Below are 18,677 nucleotides of genomic sequence, written 5' to 3' on the forward strand. Positions count from 1 at the left end.
GCAGAGTTGGGGGGAGGGTAATTCTTTGAACAGGTAGGGGTACATGAGAAGTTTTGGAAGAATTCTGACAGTGTTCTCTTTCTTACTTGAGTATTGGTTATGGAGGAGGCCACATTAAATTATTAATTATATCCTACAAGTGTGTACTGTGCATTTTTCTCATGGTGTATGTTACAATTTTTTTTTTTTTTTGGTTTTTTTCTGGTTTCGGGAATCGAACTCATGACCTCACGCTTGCCAGGCAGGCGCTGTGCTGCTGAGCTAAATCCCTAGCCCCTGTAATTTTTTTTGAACAAGAAAAGGAACAGGAGTGTTTTAGAGGATGGAATACTTCCTAGGGTAGAATGAGGTGCAAGTCACAGTTGGGAAACTTGGACTTTTCCAAGGTTAGCTTCTACAGAAGTGAGAGGTGGGAAGGTACAAATTTGATAATTTCTTTTCAAATTCTAATGATTGCAAATCCCACTGCTAGTTTCAAAATCTCTCTATAAGGAGTCTACTTTTCAAGTGAGGACCTTAAGGTGAGTCCAGTGTCAGGAGAGGTATATTGTTCAGGCAAAGAAGTATAGGGCCACGGATATAGCTCAGTGGCACCAGCGCCTGCTGGGCAAGCACAAAGTCCTGAGTTTGATTCCTGGCACCAAAAAAAGCAAAGAGCTATATTTACATTAGGGGTGGGATGACTGGAGATGGAGTCTTCTGCCTGGTACTGTTTTCTGAATTTATTATTGACCAAGTGTTTTGCTGTCTTTAGTGTCTCGAAGTCAGCATGACGACACTGACCTTGTCTCGGTTCATCTGTGAGATGACCCTGCAGAAATATGACTACGTCCATATTAGGGCTTCCAAGCTAGCTGCTGCCTCCTTCCTCTTGGCCCTCCACATGAAGAAGCTCAAAAATTATGTAAGTATTTGGGACAAGAATAGGGGGTTTTATAAACGGTGGCTGTGAGTAGCTCTTGGTGACTGTCTTAGTCACTTTTCTCATTGCTAGGACAAAATACCTGACACCCAAATTGAAGAGAGGAGAGTTTTTTTTGGCTCATGTTTCAGTCTGCAGTCATTTGGCTCCAGGGCAGGACAGCATAGCACAGGGGCATGGAGGAGGAAAAGCAGTTTATACCATGAAACCAGAAAGCAGAGAGTCGAGGAAGGAGCCAAGAAGAGAGATAAGCCCTTCGAGGTCATGCCTTCAGTGACCTGTCTCAGCTCACCAGACCCTACCTCCTAACATCAACTCAACTATAAGCTTCATAATCCAACAAACTTCTGAAGAGCCTGCCTGTGATGACATGAGACTTTTTTTATTAGTACATATTTGCAGTTCATGCAGTGTATAAACATCCTGGATAGTGGTTACATGTACATAACACAATTTATTTTTTTTAATTTAAAAAAATTAGTTTTTTTTTCATATCTTAGCCAATCTTATTTTAATGCATCCTTTAAAAAATATTTTAGAGTTTTAAATTAAGTTTCTTGGTAAAATTTAGATATGCATAATGATCACATTCATCATAAGGAATTTGTACCTGTACCTGTACATGATAGCTCCTGGTTTCTTTTTTTTGCTGTCTTTCAATCTCCTGTCCTCCTTCAACCCCTCCTGCTCTCCATATTTACAAAGTTTTGTTTCCATTTTGTCCTTTTTGGTTTTTTTTCTTTACCCTTTCTGCCTTTCCCCCTGGCCCTTCCCTGGTTTCCCTTTCTTTTGAACAATTTCTTCTTTTCCACAGTACCTATTATACATTTTGGTCCTTATTTACACTTTTGGTTTCTCAAACCAAAGAAACAATGCAATATTTATACATATGTGTCCGATTTATTTCACTTAAGAGTATGGTCTTAAGGTGCATCTATTTAACTAGGAATGTCTCACGTTTATCTTTTTTATGACTGAGTATTATTCCCTTGTATAAAAAACACATCTTGTTTATTCATTCCTTGGTTGATGCACATTTGTTATTTCCAAGATTTAGGTATTAAAAACTGTGCTGCTATAAACATGGGTATGCATGTATTGCTATGGTATGATTTTTTAAATTCTTCTGGGAAAATACCCAGAAAGGGAGTTGCTGGGTCAGATGGGGCCTCTAATCCTAGTTTCTTGAGGAATCTCCACAGTGATTTTCATAGTGGTTGTACCAGTCTGCATTCCCACCAACAGTGGAATAGGGTTCCTCTCTCCCCATAGCCCCCAGCATTTGTTATTGGTTGATTTCTCAGTAATTGCTATTCTTTCTGGAGTGAGGTAGAATCTCAGCTATATTTTAGTTTGCATTTCTTGAATGACCAGTGATGTTGAACATTTTTTCATATATTCATTTGCCATTTGTACTTCTTCATCTGAGAAGTGCATATTCATCTTAGACACCCATTTTTGGATTGAGTCTTTAAATTTGCAGTGGGGGGGTGCCTAAGTTTTCTCAATTTGTTGTATGTTCTAGATATTAGTCTTTTGTCTGAGGGAATACTAGATAAAATTTTTTCCTACTCTGTGGATTGTCTTTTGTCTCTGTTGGTGACTTATTTTGGTGTGCAAAAAGGTTTTTAATGAGATGAGATTCAAGATCCCAGTTATTGATTCTTTGCAGTATTTCCTGTGTGATCTGGGTTTTGTTCATGAAATCTTGGCTACACCTATGTCTTCTAATGTTCTACCTATTCTCTCTTTGAGCAGATTTATTGTTTCTGTTTTGATATTTAGATCTCTGATCCATTTCAAATTTAGTTTAGTTCATTGTGAGAGATATGGGTCTAGTTTTGGTTTTAGCATGTGGAAAGCCAGTTTTTTCAAAACTATTTATTAAAAAGGTTGTCTGTCTTCCGGTGAACATGTTTGAGCCCTTTTTCAAAGATCAGGTGGCTGAGTGTCTTTGTACTTGCTTCTGCATCTTCTAATCTGTTCTATTGATCCTTGACTCTGTTTTGTTTTTTGTTTTTTGGTTTTTTTTTGCCAGTACATGCTGTTTTTATCACAGTGGCTTTGTAGAATAATTTCAAGTCAGGGATTGTGATGTCCCCTGTCTTGCCTCTGTTGCCAAGAATTGTTTTTGTTATTCTAGGTCTCCTCTAGTTTCAAATGAATTTTAGTAATGTTTTCTCTAGTTCTGTGAGGTAGGCTAATGGTATTTTGGGTAGGATTACATTAAATCTTTATAGCAATTTTGGGAATACAGTCATTTTCCCCATGTTGGTTTTTCCTCCCCATGAGCAAGTGATATCTTTCTTTCTTCTGATATGCTTTTTGTTCTCCTTTTTCAGAGTACTATAATTTTCAAGATAGTGATCTTTTACTTCCTTCAATAGATATATTCCTAGATATATATTCCTAGTTAGAGATATTTCATTTTTTTAGGATGCTATTGTGAAAGATGCTATTTCCCTAATTTCTCTCACAGTGAGTGTTTTGTTTGTGTATAAGAATGCCCTTGATTTTTGAGTGTTGATTATGTATCCAGCTGCATTACTAAATTTGTTTGTTCAATCTACAAGTTCTTTGGTGGAGTTTTTTGGGTCTTCTATGTAGAGTATCATGTCATCTGCATGCTCACAAATGCGGTACCCCCTTTCAACTCCTTCTATCTAGCAATCCTAGCCACTACTAATGGCAAAAGTATGCTGAGAAAGATCCTTTCTATATGCTGAGAACAATCCTTATAACAGTTGTGTAAACCTGGTAAAGTCTTATTGAAATTTCTTAGGTTAGAGAGAGCATTTAATAAACGGTAGTGATTGTAATGAAAAAAATTAAGTCATAATGGCTAGTATTTATTCACTGCTTACATAGTAATCTAAGTACTTTGTGTATTAAACTCATTTAATCTTTACAACCCCAACAATCAGTACTATCATCCCTATTTATAGGTAAGAAATGACATTCCACATTTACACAACTAATAAGCGGTAGAGCTAGACCTGGTGTTCAAAAATCTAAATTTACTATATAATCAGAATGGGCATGGCCATAGCTCCAGAGTGTGGTGCTGGAGGCCCTATGCTGAGCCAGGTTTTGACCTTTAGATTCTGTAGAAGTTTAGTGGGTCCTGAAGGGGAAAGTTGAGCAGCTTATGGCAGCAACCTATATACTAAATAGGGAGAAGTATTCCTGTGTTTTAATATTTGGTGGTCAAACCAGTGAATATCAATTAAATGCTGGCTCTAAACTGAGTTCAGGTAGTCTAGCTCCACAGTCTTTTGTGTTATACACAGTGCCTTTTCTATAGATAAGGAAGGCTTCATAGAAGAGGTGATTTCTAGCTAGATTTTGAAGGATGAGTAGAAACTTATGAGAGTAGATATTTGAGGTACAGGGAACAATAATTGAAAAGCTTAAGGAAGGAGTGTGATGTCACTTTCCTCTTTAAAAAGCCCTCACTGCCTTAGTAGAAAATGAGTCTCCTCTGATTATCATGCAGAAGGGCTAAGGCTCAATCCCCAGCATCCCATCCCACCTCCCACACACAAAGAGGTAAAGGGACATGCTCCTTTTTGTCGGTTTTGGAAATAGTAGTGGTATGTATAGCAGTATAGAAGGAATATTAGATGAAGGAGACTATATAGATGTGAACAGTGCATAGGCTATTGGTAACAGTCAAGGTAAAGCATTGAGGGTCTGTCCTACCACAGTGGCACTGTCTAATCTTACTTAATGTGCCCAGAATACCATGTTAGTTCCTGTTCAGGTTGCCAATGACTGAGCTTTATGGCAGTGATTTCCAAACAGTATTCAGAGGGAGCCCTGGGTTTCCTGCAGAAGTACCTCAGGAGCCATATTAAAAATCGGTAGGCTTCTTAACCCCCATCCTTACTTCTAGACAAAATGTTTAGGGTGCCAGGTAAGATACTTGAAAGAGCTCAGGAAAAATGAGGCAGTCTTAGGAAACTACTGGCTTATAAAAACTCCTTTTCTTTTCTCTACCTGTTGAACTCTTACTTGACTTTCAGTACCCATTGCAGATGTGCCCCTCCTCTGTAAAAGGTTCTGTGACTCCAAGCCAGAGTTGATGTCTCTTGCTGATCTCTTTTTAAGTAGCCCATATTTACTTCCATCACAGCACTGACCATACATTTTGTAGCCTCTGTTTAGATGTCTCTTTCCTCCTCTAGACTGGACTCTTGAAGGGCAGTACCTTATTTGTCTTTGTATTCCCAGCATCCTACACAGAGCTTAGTAATAGTAATCCTAGATAGCAATTGGGGGGCATTTATTATGTGCTAGACTCTGTTCTACATGATTACTATTTTTTCACTTAATTCTATGATGTAATTATTGTAATGATCCCCATTTGGCAGATTGGGAAACTGAGGCACCATGAAGTTAAATCACTGGCTGCTGGCCACACTGTTAGTAGAACTGGAAGTTACTGATTGATTGTTTTTTTGAGACAGGGTCTCACTTATGTAGTTCAGTCTGGCCTTGAACTCATGGCGATTCTCTGGTTTCAGCCTCCTGAGTGCTGGGATTACAGGCGTGCATCACAACATCTGGGTTAGAACTGGAATTTAAACTGAAGCAGTCTGTCTCCAGAAACTTTGCTCTTAATCATTACTGTATTGCTTCAGCTACATAATGGGCAGTCTTACAGTTCAGTGAGAAAATGTATATATTCAGTGATAGTCAGAGCTACAGATGAGGAGCAGCTTTTATTTCCTGTCAGCTGCTGAGTTGAGATCCAAAGTTTCTTCTGGGGTTTGTTTGGCCATTGGCTATGTGCCTAAGAGTAAGTAAATTGTAAAATCAATCCTGTTATTTAGAACTTTAATGGATTTCCGCTTACTCAAACACCTGTGATCAAGGCTAACATCTTTCTGATACATATAGATATAGTGATTGGAAAAAGATTTTGATGTAAACCAAGGCCAGATATGAGTCCTTGAAATGTTTTGAATATTATCCCTGCCTCAACCACAGATAGGAAATCTGGGCCTGGGTCAGTAGAGATGGTGAGGGGGGTGTGCCTTCTGTGGTAGACTTCACCGTTCATGCTTCTTCTTCCAGGCTCCTCTCTTGGAGTTTTACAGTGGCTACACCACCTTTGAGCTTTACCCTCTGGTTAGACGGCTGAACATCTTGCTGACTTTGCATTATTGTGATACGCTCAAGACTGTGTATACCAAGTATTCTCAGAAGTAAGTACCAACCCATAACTGAGGCTGCATTTATGCTCATTCTTGGGGATACTTTAAAACATGACACTCAAAACATGATACTCTTGAGAAATGGTCTCAGATACTTTTTGTCTTCCTTTCTACTTTTGGGTTAAACCAAGATAGGAAGCTAAGGGCTGTATGTCACACTTGTTCTTGGAGTCTGTTTGGCTTTGGCCTATTTTATACTGAGCTGACCCCTCTCTTTTGCAGGACATACTTTGAGGTCACCAAAATTCCCCCCTTGGACATGAGAATACTGGATGAGATTTTGACCTGGTAATTGTGAGGCTGAAGATCTGGCATTTTGGCAGCAGGTGTCAGGGCCAGCCAGGCATACCAATAGGTTATATTTATTCTGAAGTGGTATTTTAATTACTTTTCTTCATTTTTCTGAAGTTGTCTTTTAGTTACTTTTCTTCATTTTTCTGAAGTTGTCTTTTAGATACTTTTTTTCATTTTTCCCTCTGTCTTCTTCCAAACTTGCAATGTTGTAAATATTTAAGTATTTAAATTGTTTTATAAAAGAAAAGTTATTTTATTATATTTGACTGAAAATTTAATAAAAAATTAATGTTGTTAAAATGGCTCATCTCCTTTCTTATTGCTCCAGAGCCCTATGCATATAGCTTAAGAAGTTTTTCTCCTGCCCACTAAAGTCTGTGCCAGAGGTTCTAGCTTATCTAATTTCCTCCTATTTGGAGGACATATTTGATCTCAATCTCAGTTTGCTTTGTTTGCTTCTTAGATGATGAAAAGGTGGGGATATGGATTTTAACCTAAATGTAGTTCTACTTTTAGACTTAGATAGCTTTTTAGAGTCTAAATTTGAAAAATAAAGTTTGGAGTCATGTGTTTTTGGACCTTCTGCCAAGAGAACTTTCTAGCTGTGAAATCAAATGTCCCACAAATGCAAGCATCAACCACTTGTTCAGTCTCATTCCTAAAACCTTAAGCTCTGCTTTCTTTTTCTCTGTATCCTATACTTTGGATGCTGTGTATTGGGACAGTTATTCATTTATTGGTTGAACAGATGAACATCCCCTGTGCTACTTGTCCAAGAGCTACTCCCTCAGTCCCACCTGTAGGTGCTTCCCACAGCACAACAATAAGGAGATTTTGAAGTATGCTGCAGCCGCGGAATGCCAGGAGTCTATTCTGTTATCATCTATGCCAACTGTCCTGATTGTTCTGTGGCCATTTGTCACCAGTCATCAATTGTTTTGAATATCAGCCTTCAGGTAGACAGTCATTGAAGATGTTTTGGGGAAAATGCTTCCTGAATTGTAGCTTTTCTGATGGGTTAAGACAGGAAGGCAAGGATGACAAGTGCTTAGGTATTTCAGTGCTTTATCATTTAACCAATTTTGCATTCTGCTTCCAACTTTGCTTTGCCTTAGGAATAAGACATCATTAGGTTCTTTCCTGCCCCATTCCAGTGCATTACAAAATGACTAAAGAGTAGAGCCAGAGAGGTCCAAGATGCTTGGCAGTGATTCTGTTAGCATAGCCAACTTTGCATGAATACCGGGAAAGCACTGCCTTCAAAATCTCTAGCCTTGCTAAAAAGAAGCATCTTTTGCCTGCTTTTTAATTCTGGAGCTTCATCTCAGGGGAAGTAATTAATAATTAACCCATTATTTAATGGCTCTAATAAATCCATTAGCCATATTTGTTATTGCTATTGCAGTCGCCTCAAAATATATTACTGTCATCGCTGCCTCAAAAGATGGGTATTTGTACCAGTTAGTGTTCCCTAGAGGAACACATTTCATATATATTAGGCTTATGATGCCTGCCTGTAGACCTGGAGCTATTGCAGAGTCCTGTGTGAGTCTGTATCAGCCAAAGGGTGTGTGGTGGAAGGCTGAAGAGTATGCTGGAAGCCTGGAGACAAATGTCCAAAGGCAGTAGCAAAGACTGGAGCTCCTCTGAAGAAACAAAAGTAAGACTTCCTTCTTTCTCTTTATATTCCATCCAGGCTACATGTCTATTGGTTGGTGCCACTCACATCCAGTGTGGGTCTACTATCTTCGGTATGTCAGTCATCCGCACACATCCTGAACTGTGCTAAATCAGTTTGCTAGGCATTTCTTATTCAAGTTGACACCACAATTAACTATTACAGTACTAGAATTAGATCTTGTTATTTTCTATCTTATCAAAGAAGGGCTTCTACTTTTATCAAAGATTTATTTACATATTTTGATGACTCTTCAATACAATTTTTTTGTTGTAATTGTGTTTTAAAAGTTTTATTGAGAAATAATTCACATAACATAAAACTCATCCATTTAAAGTGTACAATTCCATGGTTTTAGTATATTTACACAGCTGTACATCTGTCATCACTGCCTAATTTTGGAACACTTTTATCAGCCCAAAAAGAAACCCCAAACCCATTAGCATTCATTCCCCATCTCCCATCCATTAGAAATCAGTCCACATCTCTCTTCTCACAACTCCCACTATTTTACTTTTGGTTTCTATGGATTTGCCTATCTAGAATTTCATATAAATGACTCATACAATGTGTGCCTTTTTATATCTGCTTCTTGGCATAATTGTTTTAAGGTTCACCCGTGTTGCAGCATGTATCAGTACTTCCTTTACTTTTGTTACCAAATAATATTTCATTACATGGGTAATACTACATTTTGCTTATCTGGTCATGACTGCGTGAACATTTTGGTTATTTCTACTTTTTAACTATTGTGAATAATTTTACCATGAACATTCCTGTATACGTTTTTATGTGGACATCTGCTTTTATTTCCCTTAGGTATATACTTGGGAGTGAAGTTGCTAGATCATATGGTAACTTCGTTCTTTTGCATGGAGATATTTCGTTGTTTGTTCCAACACTATTTGCTAAAAGAAATTATTTCTCCCCCTACAACTACTTTGCTATCCTTGTTGAAAATTAACTATGAATACAAAGGCATGTAGTATTTCTGGATTCTGTAATAAATTCCATTTCCCTAGAGGCCTATTTTTTCCCAAGTGTCACAGTGTTTTCTTTAATGTGTAAAATCTACATATAAAAATATCACTGTAGCTTTGTAGTTAGTTCTGTAATTGGAAAATGTGAGTCCTCCATTTTTTTCCTTGCAGATTATTTTGGCTATTTTAAGTCTATAATTTTCATATGGATTTTAGTATCCTGTAAATTTCTGAAGTTTAGTAGCTGGAAGATTTTTAGTGATTACGTTTAATTTGTAGGTCAGTTTGAAGAGTATTGTTATCTTAGCCATCTTCTAACCTATGGATTTGGCATACCTTTCCTCCTACAGTTTTCAGAATATAAATTTGATAGTTCTTTGGTTATAGTTATTCCCAAGTATTTTTTATAGAGTCATCACTTCGGGTCCAATAGTGTTGGAACAAACAACGAAATATCTCCATGCAAAAGAATGAAGTTACCACTTTTAATTTCTTTATTCCTGCATCTTCATTCTCTTCCTATTTTCTACTCTCTTTTTCTAATTTAAAAACATGTTCAACACAAAAAGAAAAATGATCCATGACCTCACAACAAAATGATAGGAATTGGGGCTGGGGATTTAGCTCAGCAGCACGGTCCCTGCCTGGCAAGCGCAAGGTCGTCGGTTCGATTCCTGGTACTGGAAAAAGACCCAAAAAACCAAAATGATAGGAATTAACAGTGGTTGCTACATTACATACTATTATCTTCAACAATATAAGACATAAGAATGTCCACCAGACATAAGAATGTAAGATTGATAATCAAAGAGAGTAACAAGTATTTGATTTTGTCTTCATTGTTTTGTTATTTTAGTTTTTAAAATAAAAAAGCATGCTCAAGGATTGCATCTCACACACACACTATTATGGTTTAGCTATTAAATGTCCTCCGAAAGTCTCATGTGTTTGGAAGGCTGTTGGATCCCAAGGGCGCTACACTTATCAGTGGATTCATCCATTGATGAGTTCAGTAGCTGAATGTGCTGTTAGAAGATGGGGACTGGTCAGAAGAGGTGAGTCACTGGGGTGTAACCTGGGAGGGTGTATTCCTGTACCCAGCTCCTCCTTTTTTCTCTTGCTTCCTGGCTGCCATAATGTGAGCAGCTATCTTCCAGAGGCTCTTCTACCATATTTCTGCCTTGGAATCAGCCGGCTACACACTAAATTCTCTGAAAACCATAGGCCATAACAAACCTCTCCTTTAAGTTGTGGGTGTTGGATATTTTGTCCCAGCAATACAGAAAGGGATAAGTTACTTTCTTCTCACTGGACCACAATACTACCAGCAATTTAAAGAAGCAGAAGCTTATTTTGGCTCAGAGTTTCAGAAGTTTCACTTCTTGCATCCCAGCCTGCTCCAAGGCAGGAATGGCAAACTGGAAGGGCAGTGAGAGAAAGGCTGCTTATGTCATGGTGATCAGGAAGCAGAGTCAGGGAGGGAGACACACACTCCCAGTGACCTGCCTCCAGCCAGGCCCCTCCTAACAGCAAGTTAGCCTTACAGCCCCCATGGTCCAATCACTATTCAAAAGTCTTGTCTCTGAACACCTAAAGCTTTTAGGAGACATAGATCCAAACCATAACATTCAACTTCTGGCCCCCAAAAGAGTCATGCACATTTCTTTAGCAAAATGCATATAATCAGTCTCTATAAGTCACCTAAGTTTTCAGTTTTAGTTGTGCTGAAAGGTCAAAGTACAAAGTCTTCTCTAGATTCAAGGCAAACTGAGCTGTAGGCCCCTGTAAGTATCAAAAAGCAAGTTAAACACTTCTGACATAAAATGGCACAGCATAAACATTCCCATTCCAAAAGGGAGGAATAGGGAGACAGAAGCCAATGGGACCAAAGCAAGACTGAAACCCACGAAGCTGACATTAATTCCTGTAACTTATGTCCAGCATCTGGGGCAAAGATGTGAACTCCAAAGGGCTGGGGTGACCCTGCTCCTTGGCAGTCCAGGCCAGCTTGAATCATAGCTACAGTGGCCTCTGAGTGCCTGGATGTCTGGGCACTGTGAAATCCCTGCAAATCAGTTTCCTAGCTGGCCCTTTTCAAGCTGGGGATCTTGAAGCTCTCTTCTCAAAGCAAAGTCTTTCACTTTTGCATAGTGAATGGTGAGGTCTTGCTTTTTCATGGGATTCATTCAAGGCATCCTTCCTATTCTCTTCATGTAAATTACTGGCCTTTTTTTTTTTTTTTTAAATCTTTTAGCAGCCTAGCTCTTAAAGTAATCAAATTTGCAAGTGATTCCTTTGTGGGGAAACTGAAAACATTTTAAATGGACTTTATGCTACTGTTTCTGTTTAAATCTCACTAAAAGCAGAAAATAGTACTCTATCTACAGCCTGAACATTGGGCTGCCTTGAAATTTCCTCTGCCAGATTAATTAGTTTACCACTCTTAAACTCAGCATCCTGCAAAGCCTCAAGACATGAGCAACATGTAGTTAAATTTTCTGCCAGAGTATAGCATACATGGTCTTGAGTCCAAATGTCAAGGTGGGGACTGGTCATTCATTGGGAGTGTAACCTGGAAGCATATATTCTTGTTTCCACCTCCTTTTTTTGGTGTAATATACATGGCCTTGAGTCCACATGCCAAGATGTGGACTGGTCAGTCATTGGAAATGTAACCTGGAAGGATATATTCCTGTTTCCAGCTCCTTTTTTTTTGCTTCTTGTCTACCATGTGGAAGTCCTTGTTCCCAACTCAAACCTTCTGAGTCTGCTCTTTACGATGTGCATTTATATCAGTTTTCTGGTCTTTTGAGTTCTAACCAGAATGCCTATTAAGCTTATTTTACAGTATTTTAGGGCTTCCCTAGGCAACATCTCCAAAAATTTCCAAACTCCTACAAGGCAGTTCCAAAAGCTTCTGTGTCAGGTAATCACAGAAATGACCACACTTCTTTGAAATCAGAATCCTTTAGTCACTTTTCTCATTGCTGGGACAAAATACCCAACACCTGAAACTTAAAGGAGGAGAAGTATATTTGGGCTAACATTTTCAGCTGGCTCCAGGGCTGAAAGGGTATGGCAGAGGGGCATAACAGGGGAGCAAAAACCTCATGTCATGGTGGCCAGGAAGTAGAGAAGGGAGGAGCTGGGCAGGGAGATACACCCTTCTAATTCACGTCCCCTGTAGCCTAATTCTTCCGACTAGACCCCTGTCTTATCAAGTTTTGGGGTGCTGGAGTTTCTTCTGGAGATGGTTTCTAGGTTTTTTCTGTCCTGAGGAAAGAATTGGTCAGGACAAGCAACAACAGTACCAAAATTTTATTTAAGATAGGAAAAGAAACAAATTCTGCAGAGGGAGTTTGGTCCAAGTAAAAGGAAAAGTATATCCTATAGCATGAGGGTGGGCCACCATGCAAGAGAGAGCACAGTGGCAAAAATTCAAGGTGGACTGTCCTTTGGTGCTACCCACTCTTCAAGCTGACATCGGATCTGGGCCATTATATCAAAACGCGTCTGAGTTCTTCCAGGAAGTCCATGTACAGGGCTTTGGGTTCTGTTCTGTGCAGGTGTCCTGGGATTTTGTAATCAGTAGTCATGGTGTCATTCACACCTACTTCCCCAGCCAGCTTTGCCATGCCCTATTTCCTCATTTCCCCCTGTGAGACATATATCACCATGTCTTTATAGCACACTGAGGGCATGGATGTTTCCATCTTAATAAGTTACATCCTGCTGAAAGGGGGTATAGGTCCTACCTACTGGAGCATATGAGCTCTCCAACTACCTTGGAGTGTTGTGACTCACTGGCTGGGTTGAAGAAAAACAAGCTCTCAGAAGACAATCACAAAAGAGTGACTACTGAGCTGTCTATTCAATGGGAGAAAGAAAGTAACTTTACTGTTACATTGGGATAGAACCCACATATGAGGAACAGTTCAGATTTCCATAGTTTTTGTGAAGGCCAAAATATGGCAAAGAGGGAAGACCGATAAATTCTCAGGAGCCCAAGAGCTGTAGGCTTACCAAGATCACCCACATAATGAATCTAGTTAAAAGCAGGACCCTCAATACAGGTGCCCACTGCAGCTGTAGTGAACTAGGGTCATGAGTGACTCTACTTATCTGCACCCTAAATGATATTAGTTCCTTACTTTCTGAAAAGGAGCCTCAGGTTTCCCATTGCACTTGCCAGGCAGGTGCTGTGCTCTTGAGCTACATCCTTGGCCCATGTAGGATTTTTATAACTTGTCACTGTATCACTTGAAGAGCCAGCATGTTCCTTGGGAACTGGGAATAAAGGTAGTGTTTTGAGAGGCTGTAGGCTGCCTTTCTTTCTTCCCTATCAGCGTTTTGATTTCCCAAAGAGACTTTAGACATGTCTCTGTGGGATCCCTTGCAATGAATGACAGCAATCTGCTTGGGAAGATAAACTACCTCCAAGAGTTATAGAAGTTCCTGTTTGTGTCTTATAGATGACTATTTGTTAGTCAGTGAGCTCCTTCGTTCCAGATTGCTGCATGGGCATGTAGCATGAGAAAAGCATATATGGAGTCTGAATAGATATGTAGCTTCTTGCCTTTTCCCAATATCAATGCTTGGGTAAGAGCTATTAGCTCTGTGTTTTGAACAGAGGTCCCTGGGGGAAGTTGGACTCAATAACACACTGTGAAATGCCAATTGCATTTTGAGGTCCTTCTTGGAAAAAGCTGCTTCCATCAGTAAACCACATGTCCTCAGTGTCACGGAGCTGCAGGTTACTGATGTCCTGGATGCTTGGATAGGTCTGGGAGATCATTTATTCACAAGAGTTGCTAATTTCTGGGCCTATAGGCACCAGAGAGGCAGAACTAAGAGTACTGCAAGTTTTATAATAACCTCAGGGTTGTCTAAAGCATAGCTTGATACTTGGAAAACTTCCCCTGTTAACCACAAGTAACCTTTTGTGTCCAGAATAGCCCTGACCTGATGGGGAGTCAGAATTTTAATACCTGTCCTAGACTTTGGGTCAAGACATGCAATGCAATTTCTCTCTTTTCTAGTATGTAAAGGAAGAAGAATTTTCTTAAGTTAGCTATTCCATTATACCATGCAGCAGGATTCATTTGTTGGATAGTTAGGACAGGGTGTAGACCCAACAGGTAAAATCTGTTTTGGCCTTTGTCAGAATTTGAAAATTGTCTTGAATTTTGCTAATAAATATCTTCCTAATAAGGGAGTAAGATATGGTGCAACAATTAGAAACTCATGGTTAAATATTTACCCTTCAAAGTGACACATCAGAGCAAGAGTAAAGAATATCTGACTAAGGGTTGCTTTGATCCCAACTATGGCTACAGGTCTAGAGGAGGGTTTCCATAGAAGTAAGCTAAAACAGCTCACCCATGAAATCCAGTGTTATCCAGATGTCTTAGTTACTTTTCTCTCATTGCTGAGACAAAATACCCAACACTCAAACTTAAGGGAGGAAAGTTTATTTAGCTCTCAATTTGTAGAGGTTTCAGTCCATAATCAGCTGGCTCCAAGGCAGAGTGGTGTGGCAGAGGGGCTGCTATTCACAGTGGTGGAAAACAGCAAAAGCTACAAGAACAAAAGGGAGGAGCAAGCCTCTTTTCCATCCCTTATATTATATGCAGGCTACCTGCCCTAGGGTGGCCGTGGCACCCCCAATACCAAACAAGACAAGGAACCAATCGCAAACTCTAGACTCAGCTGCCTCCAAAGAGCCTGTCCCCCATGACCACATGAGGCTTTGGGAGGACATCCAGACAGAAACCATAACACCAGGGTTTCTCATAGGTGGTAATGTCCATGGACAGGGGTGTTGTAGATTCCCTTGAGCCTCTTCAGATCAGGAAATGAGGATTTTGGCTGGCCTACCCCTCTCTGGGAGTGGGGATAGCCATCCCTCCAGTGCCATGAGACAGGCACATTGAGTGCTTGACACTTGGATCAGGGCCTGAGTGGTGACTTGGTGAAGTTGTGTGCCCACTGTGCACTCTTCTTCTTGATTGTTCTTGGTTTTCCCTTAAATGATTTGGGTGAGTTTACAGCACTGTCATTTCCAACAGGCATAGTTCTAGCTTTTCTCCTTTGATCCTCTTCTGGAACCCCACTGTTGAACACAGAAAATGTCATGTCCAGCAATTGGGTCATAGGTGCCTGGGGTCATATCTGAAATTTCTGTACTTTATGTCAACTACCTGGGGCCAACTGGCAAATGAAATGATGTCCCACTAGTGCCTCTCTTTTCCTGGAAGATGGAACTGTTTGTATATATTTATGAAAGACTTCTACTGATCAGCTATGGAAGACAGCTGGATTTTCCTCTTTGCCCTATATGGCCCTGTTCACCTAACAGAATTTTAAAATTTTTTTCGTAATTAATAGATCTCTTAGTACACTTTCTTATCCCCACAGTATATCAGATATCATGTTTAGTCCCTTACTAGTATTATAGTTCCAGTTAGTTCTGTTTCAGGGAAAATATCCTCCCCAGGTTGTTTTCCTTCCCTTCTTACAGCAGCTTGCTAATTTGCATAGTTCTGAGCCCCTTGTAGGATTCTTTGTCTTTCCAAAAGTGAGGGTCATAGTTTGAAATCCATCTGTAAACTTAGTAGGATCTTCTCAAAGCCAAGCCTAGCCATTCTTTGCATTGGTGGATATCTGCAGCTGAAAAAGGGACTTGAACTTGAGTGGTCCCATCTGCTCCTGGGACTTCTCTCAGGCTCAGAAGAAGTTGTGAGTTAGAGGAGTAAGAAGCACTGCTCTAGGTACATCCTCTAGAACTTAAAGCTGCTTGTGTGCACCCAGTGGGATTTAAGGCTGTCTGAGAAGTATGATGCAGGGGCTGAGGAATGTTAGCTTACTCTGGGGCACTAGGCTCTAGTGGAGTTCATAGTCACTCGAAGGGGATGGGATTGATTGATTGGCGTAGTGGTGAAGTCAGTAAATTCTGCAGTGTGTGGTTCATGCAGTTTCCATGGCTCTTCTTGGGGCCTATAGATAGAGTGACTAGTAGGCTTTGGGTCCTTAAGGTGTTACTCCATGTAGGAAGAGACCTACTTTGAGCCCACATAGTATCCTTTGTGAGATTCAAACATTCACTAGACATTCGTCTCTGTCTGAAGCTAGGATGATACTGGTATCCTTCATAAAAGCATAGAAAAAGCCTTACTGAAGGATTTTTGTCTCCGTACTAGGTCCCACTAACTCCTTAGGGACAAGGATGTTGAGCCACTTGATAGCTTTATTTAGCCCTTTAAAACTCCATGAGATCAGGGTGGAGACCTTTCCCACCAGGACTCCCTTAGCCACTTCGAGCCACTTGATGGATCTGCTTAACCAGAGTGGAGCCACTTGCGAAACAATACCTCTTACATTTACCCTGATAGTAAAAACTCTGGTGTTTTGTTTAAAGTAGTATACACAGAAACCTCTTTTTAAAAAAATATCTTAAAATGTTTTAAAATGGTAGAAAGGACAAGATGGTGGAAAAGTGAGTTCAAGCAGCTTGGCTTCGCCAAGACAAAGTATGTGAAGTCTGGAGGACAGTAATTTAGAGAGGAACTGAAGTGAGGGGAGGCTACATGAGAACAATGAGGGAACTGACAGAGGAGAAGAAAATAGGGTTAAGTGACACAGAAGAGGTAGTCCATGCTGCAGAGGAGAAACCTTCGTGCTGCAGATGGTGGCTGGTAGGCTGCCAGCTGGGGCCACAGTGACATGACTTCTCTCCTCACAGAGAACTGCACTCCAATCTTGTGCAGTTGGAGACAGTGAGAAGAATGCGAGTTTCTGATTCTTGAGTGACCTCTCAGAGGTAACAGGTGATAGGTTTCTGCATTACAAGTGCCCCAAGACATAGCCATACAGTCCAGGTGTGGGCTGGGAAGACATTGTGGGAAAGGGCTGGGAGATTGAACTGCAATCCCAGAGCAGTCGCTTGGAGGCTTCATACTATCAAGGTCCCAGAGTTGATGAAGGAAAGATAGGGTGAGTCCCGCTGAAATGCAGTGACTGGCCATCACAAACCTGGGACCTGTGATCCAGCATCAGATTCAGCTTGAGTTACTCAGGATTGGAGGCTCACATTTGCTCCATGTTCCCACTGATAAAGGGAGACCCACAACAAGGCCTTATGGTGTTATTTCTCAACTATCACTGATAGACACCACTAACATGGGTTTACCTGTTACTGCTTTAGTTAAATTGATTGCAGAAGAATAATCCTGACTCATTTGGCAATTTAATGCGTGAACTTATCTGCCAAAACCACCATCACACTCAGGGAGAGGGACAGCAAGGGTTCCTAACTCAAAATTGAATCAAACTGCAAAAATGTCTGCAACCTGGCAGAAAGAGACCTGAGTCTGAGTTAACTCCAGTTTTGTAGCGGAGGGCTCATAGGAGGAAATGGGGCATGAACCCTCAGACTATCTGACAAAGAATTTACTTTGGAATCATGTATGCAATGGCTCATTGAAATAGCTAATCTGTGTTCCCACCAGTTATTACTGGTATAAGTTTCTGTGTTTCTTGAGTTATTCAGTGACATCAGTTATGTTCTTTTATGATTTCATGTATATATTTAGTGGTTATTCTTGTATATTTGTACTTTTATTTAATAGGTATCTAGGTTCACTCCCTTGCCTAGAGAATAGACAAAGAGAGGAAGAATAATTGTAAGAGCTGCCATACAGAAATGTTGTAAGTTTGAATCTGCAGATGCTTTTATAAATTGAAGCAATTCTTGTGGCAAAACGTAGGAACAGAATCAAAATTACTTAAAGTAAATAACAGAAGGAATAAATACTAGAAGTGGACATACAAAGCTGAAAATTACTCAAGGGGAGGCAACATCCTATGAAAAAGGTTCATTTATCCACATAATGTCCTCACTTTAGTCTCCAACCTGCAGGACCTCCCAAAAAGGAGGGGAAAATAGGGGGACATATAATTTTTAAAAGATAATGGTATGTAGATATAGATATATACAGAAATAAACACAGATACAAGTAGGAGGATAGGGAAACAAGAAACTAGAAGGTTTCCTAGTCCCCCAACTTTCCCAGCCCAGAACAAGAGGTTACAAAGGGAGAAGGAAACAAACACCAGATAGCAAAAAATCTATGAAAAGTTCTCAGAAGGCATAAAGAAAATAGATGGCTTCAAATGAGAAATGAAAAAAAAATTACAGCAATTATATTCAATATGCTTATGGTGTATTTGAAGGAAATAAGTAAAAAAACTGAACAAACTAAGCAAAACAGTTCAAAATTTGAATGGCAGATTCAACAAGGTTATGGAGTCCTCAGAAAGATGTCAAAGAGAAATGCCTAAAATAAAAAAAATAGAGAATTCATACATTCCAGAAATGACCAATGTGAGGAGTGTCTGATATTGAGGACAAAATAATGAATTATGATAAAAGCTCAAGAAACTAAAAAGAAAATAAGAGAGCAAGAGAAGAATATCCAACAGCTACTAGATGACAACAACAAGACCAATCTAAGGCTAATCATAGTACAAGAAAATCTAGAAGATTGCAGATGGATTCACCAACATGCTTATTGAAAATATGAAAG

At 39.8% G+C, this 18,677-nt stretch overlaps 1 protein-coding gene across 3 annotated transcripts in view; it reads left to right on the top strand.

The window, feature by feature from the left end:
• Positions 1-6,574, top strand: part of Ccnb3 (cyclin B3) — a 66,396-nt gene extending 59,822 nt beyond the window's left edge. For all 3 annotated transcript variants that reach the window (XM_005411353.2, XM_005411354.2, XM_013508133.1), the window contains exons 10-12: positions 755-904; positions 6,002-6,132; positions 6,364-6,574. In XM_005411353.2, coding sequence (XP_005411410.1) covers positions 755-904; positions 6,002-6,132; positions 6,364-6,433 — 351 coding nt within the window. In that variant the 3' untranslated portion in view covers positions 6,434-6,574. The remainder of the gene's footprint in view (positions 1-754; positions 905-6,001; positions 6,133-6,363) is intronic.
• Positions 6,575-18,677: the final 12,103 nt, after the last annotated feature.

Source organism: Chinchilla lanigera, unplaced genomic scaffold (assembly GCF_000276665.1).
Source record: "Chinchilla lanigera isolate Chin_1 unplaced genomic scaffold, ChiLan1.0 scaffold00142, whole genome shotgun sequence".
Lineage (NCBI taxonomy): Eukaryota > Metazoa > Chordata > Mammalia > Rodentia > Chinchillidae > Chinchilla > Chinchilla lanigera.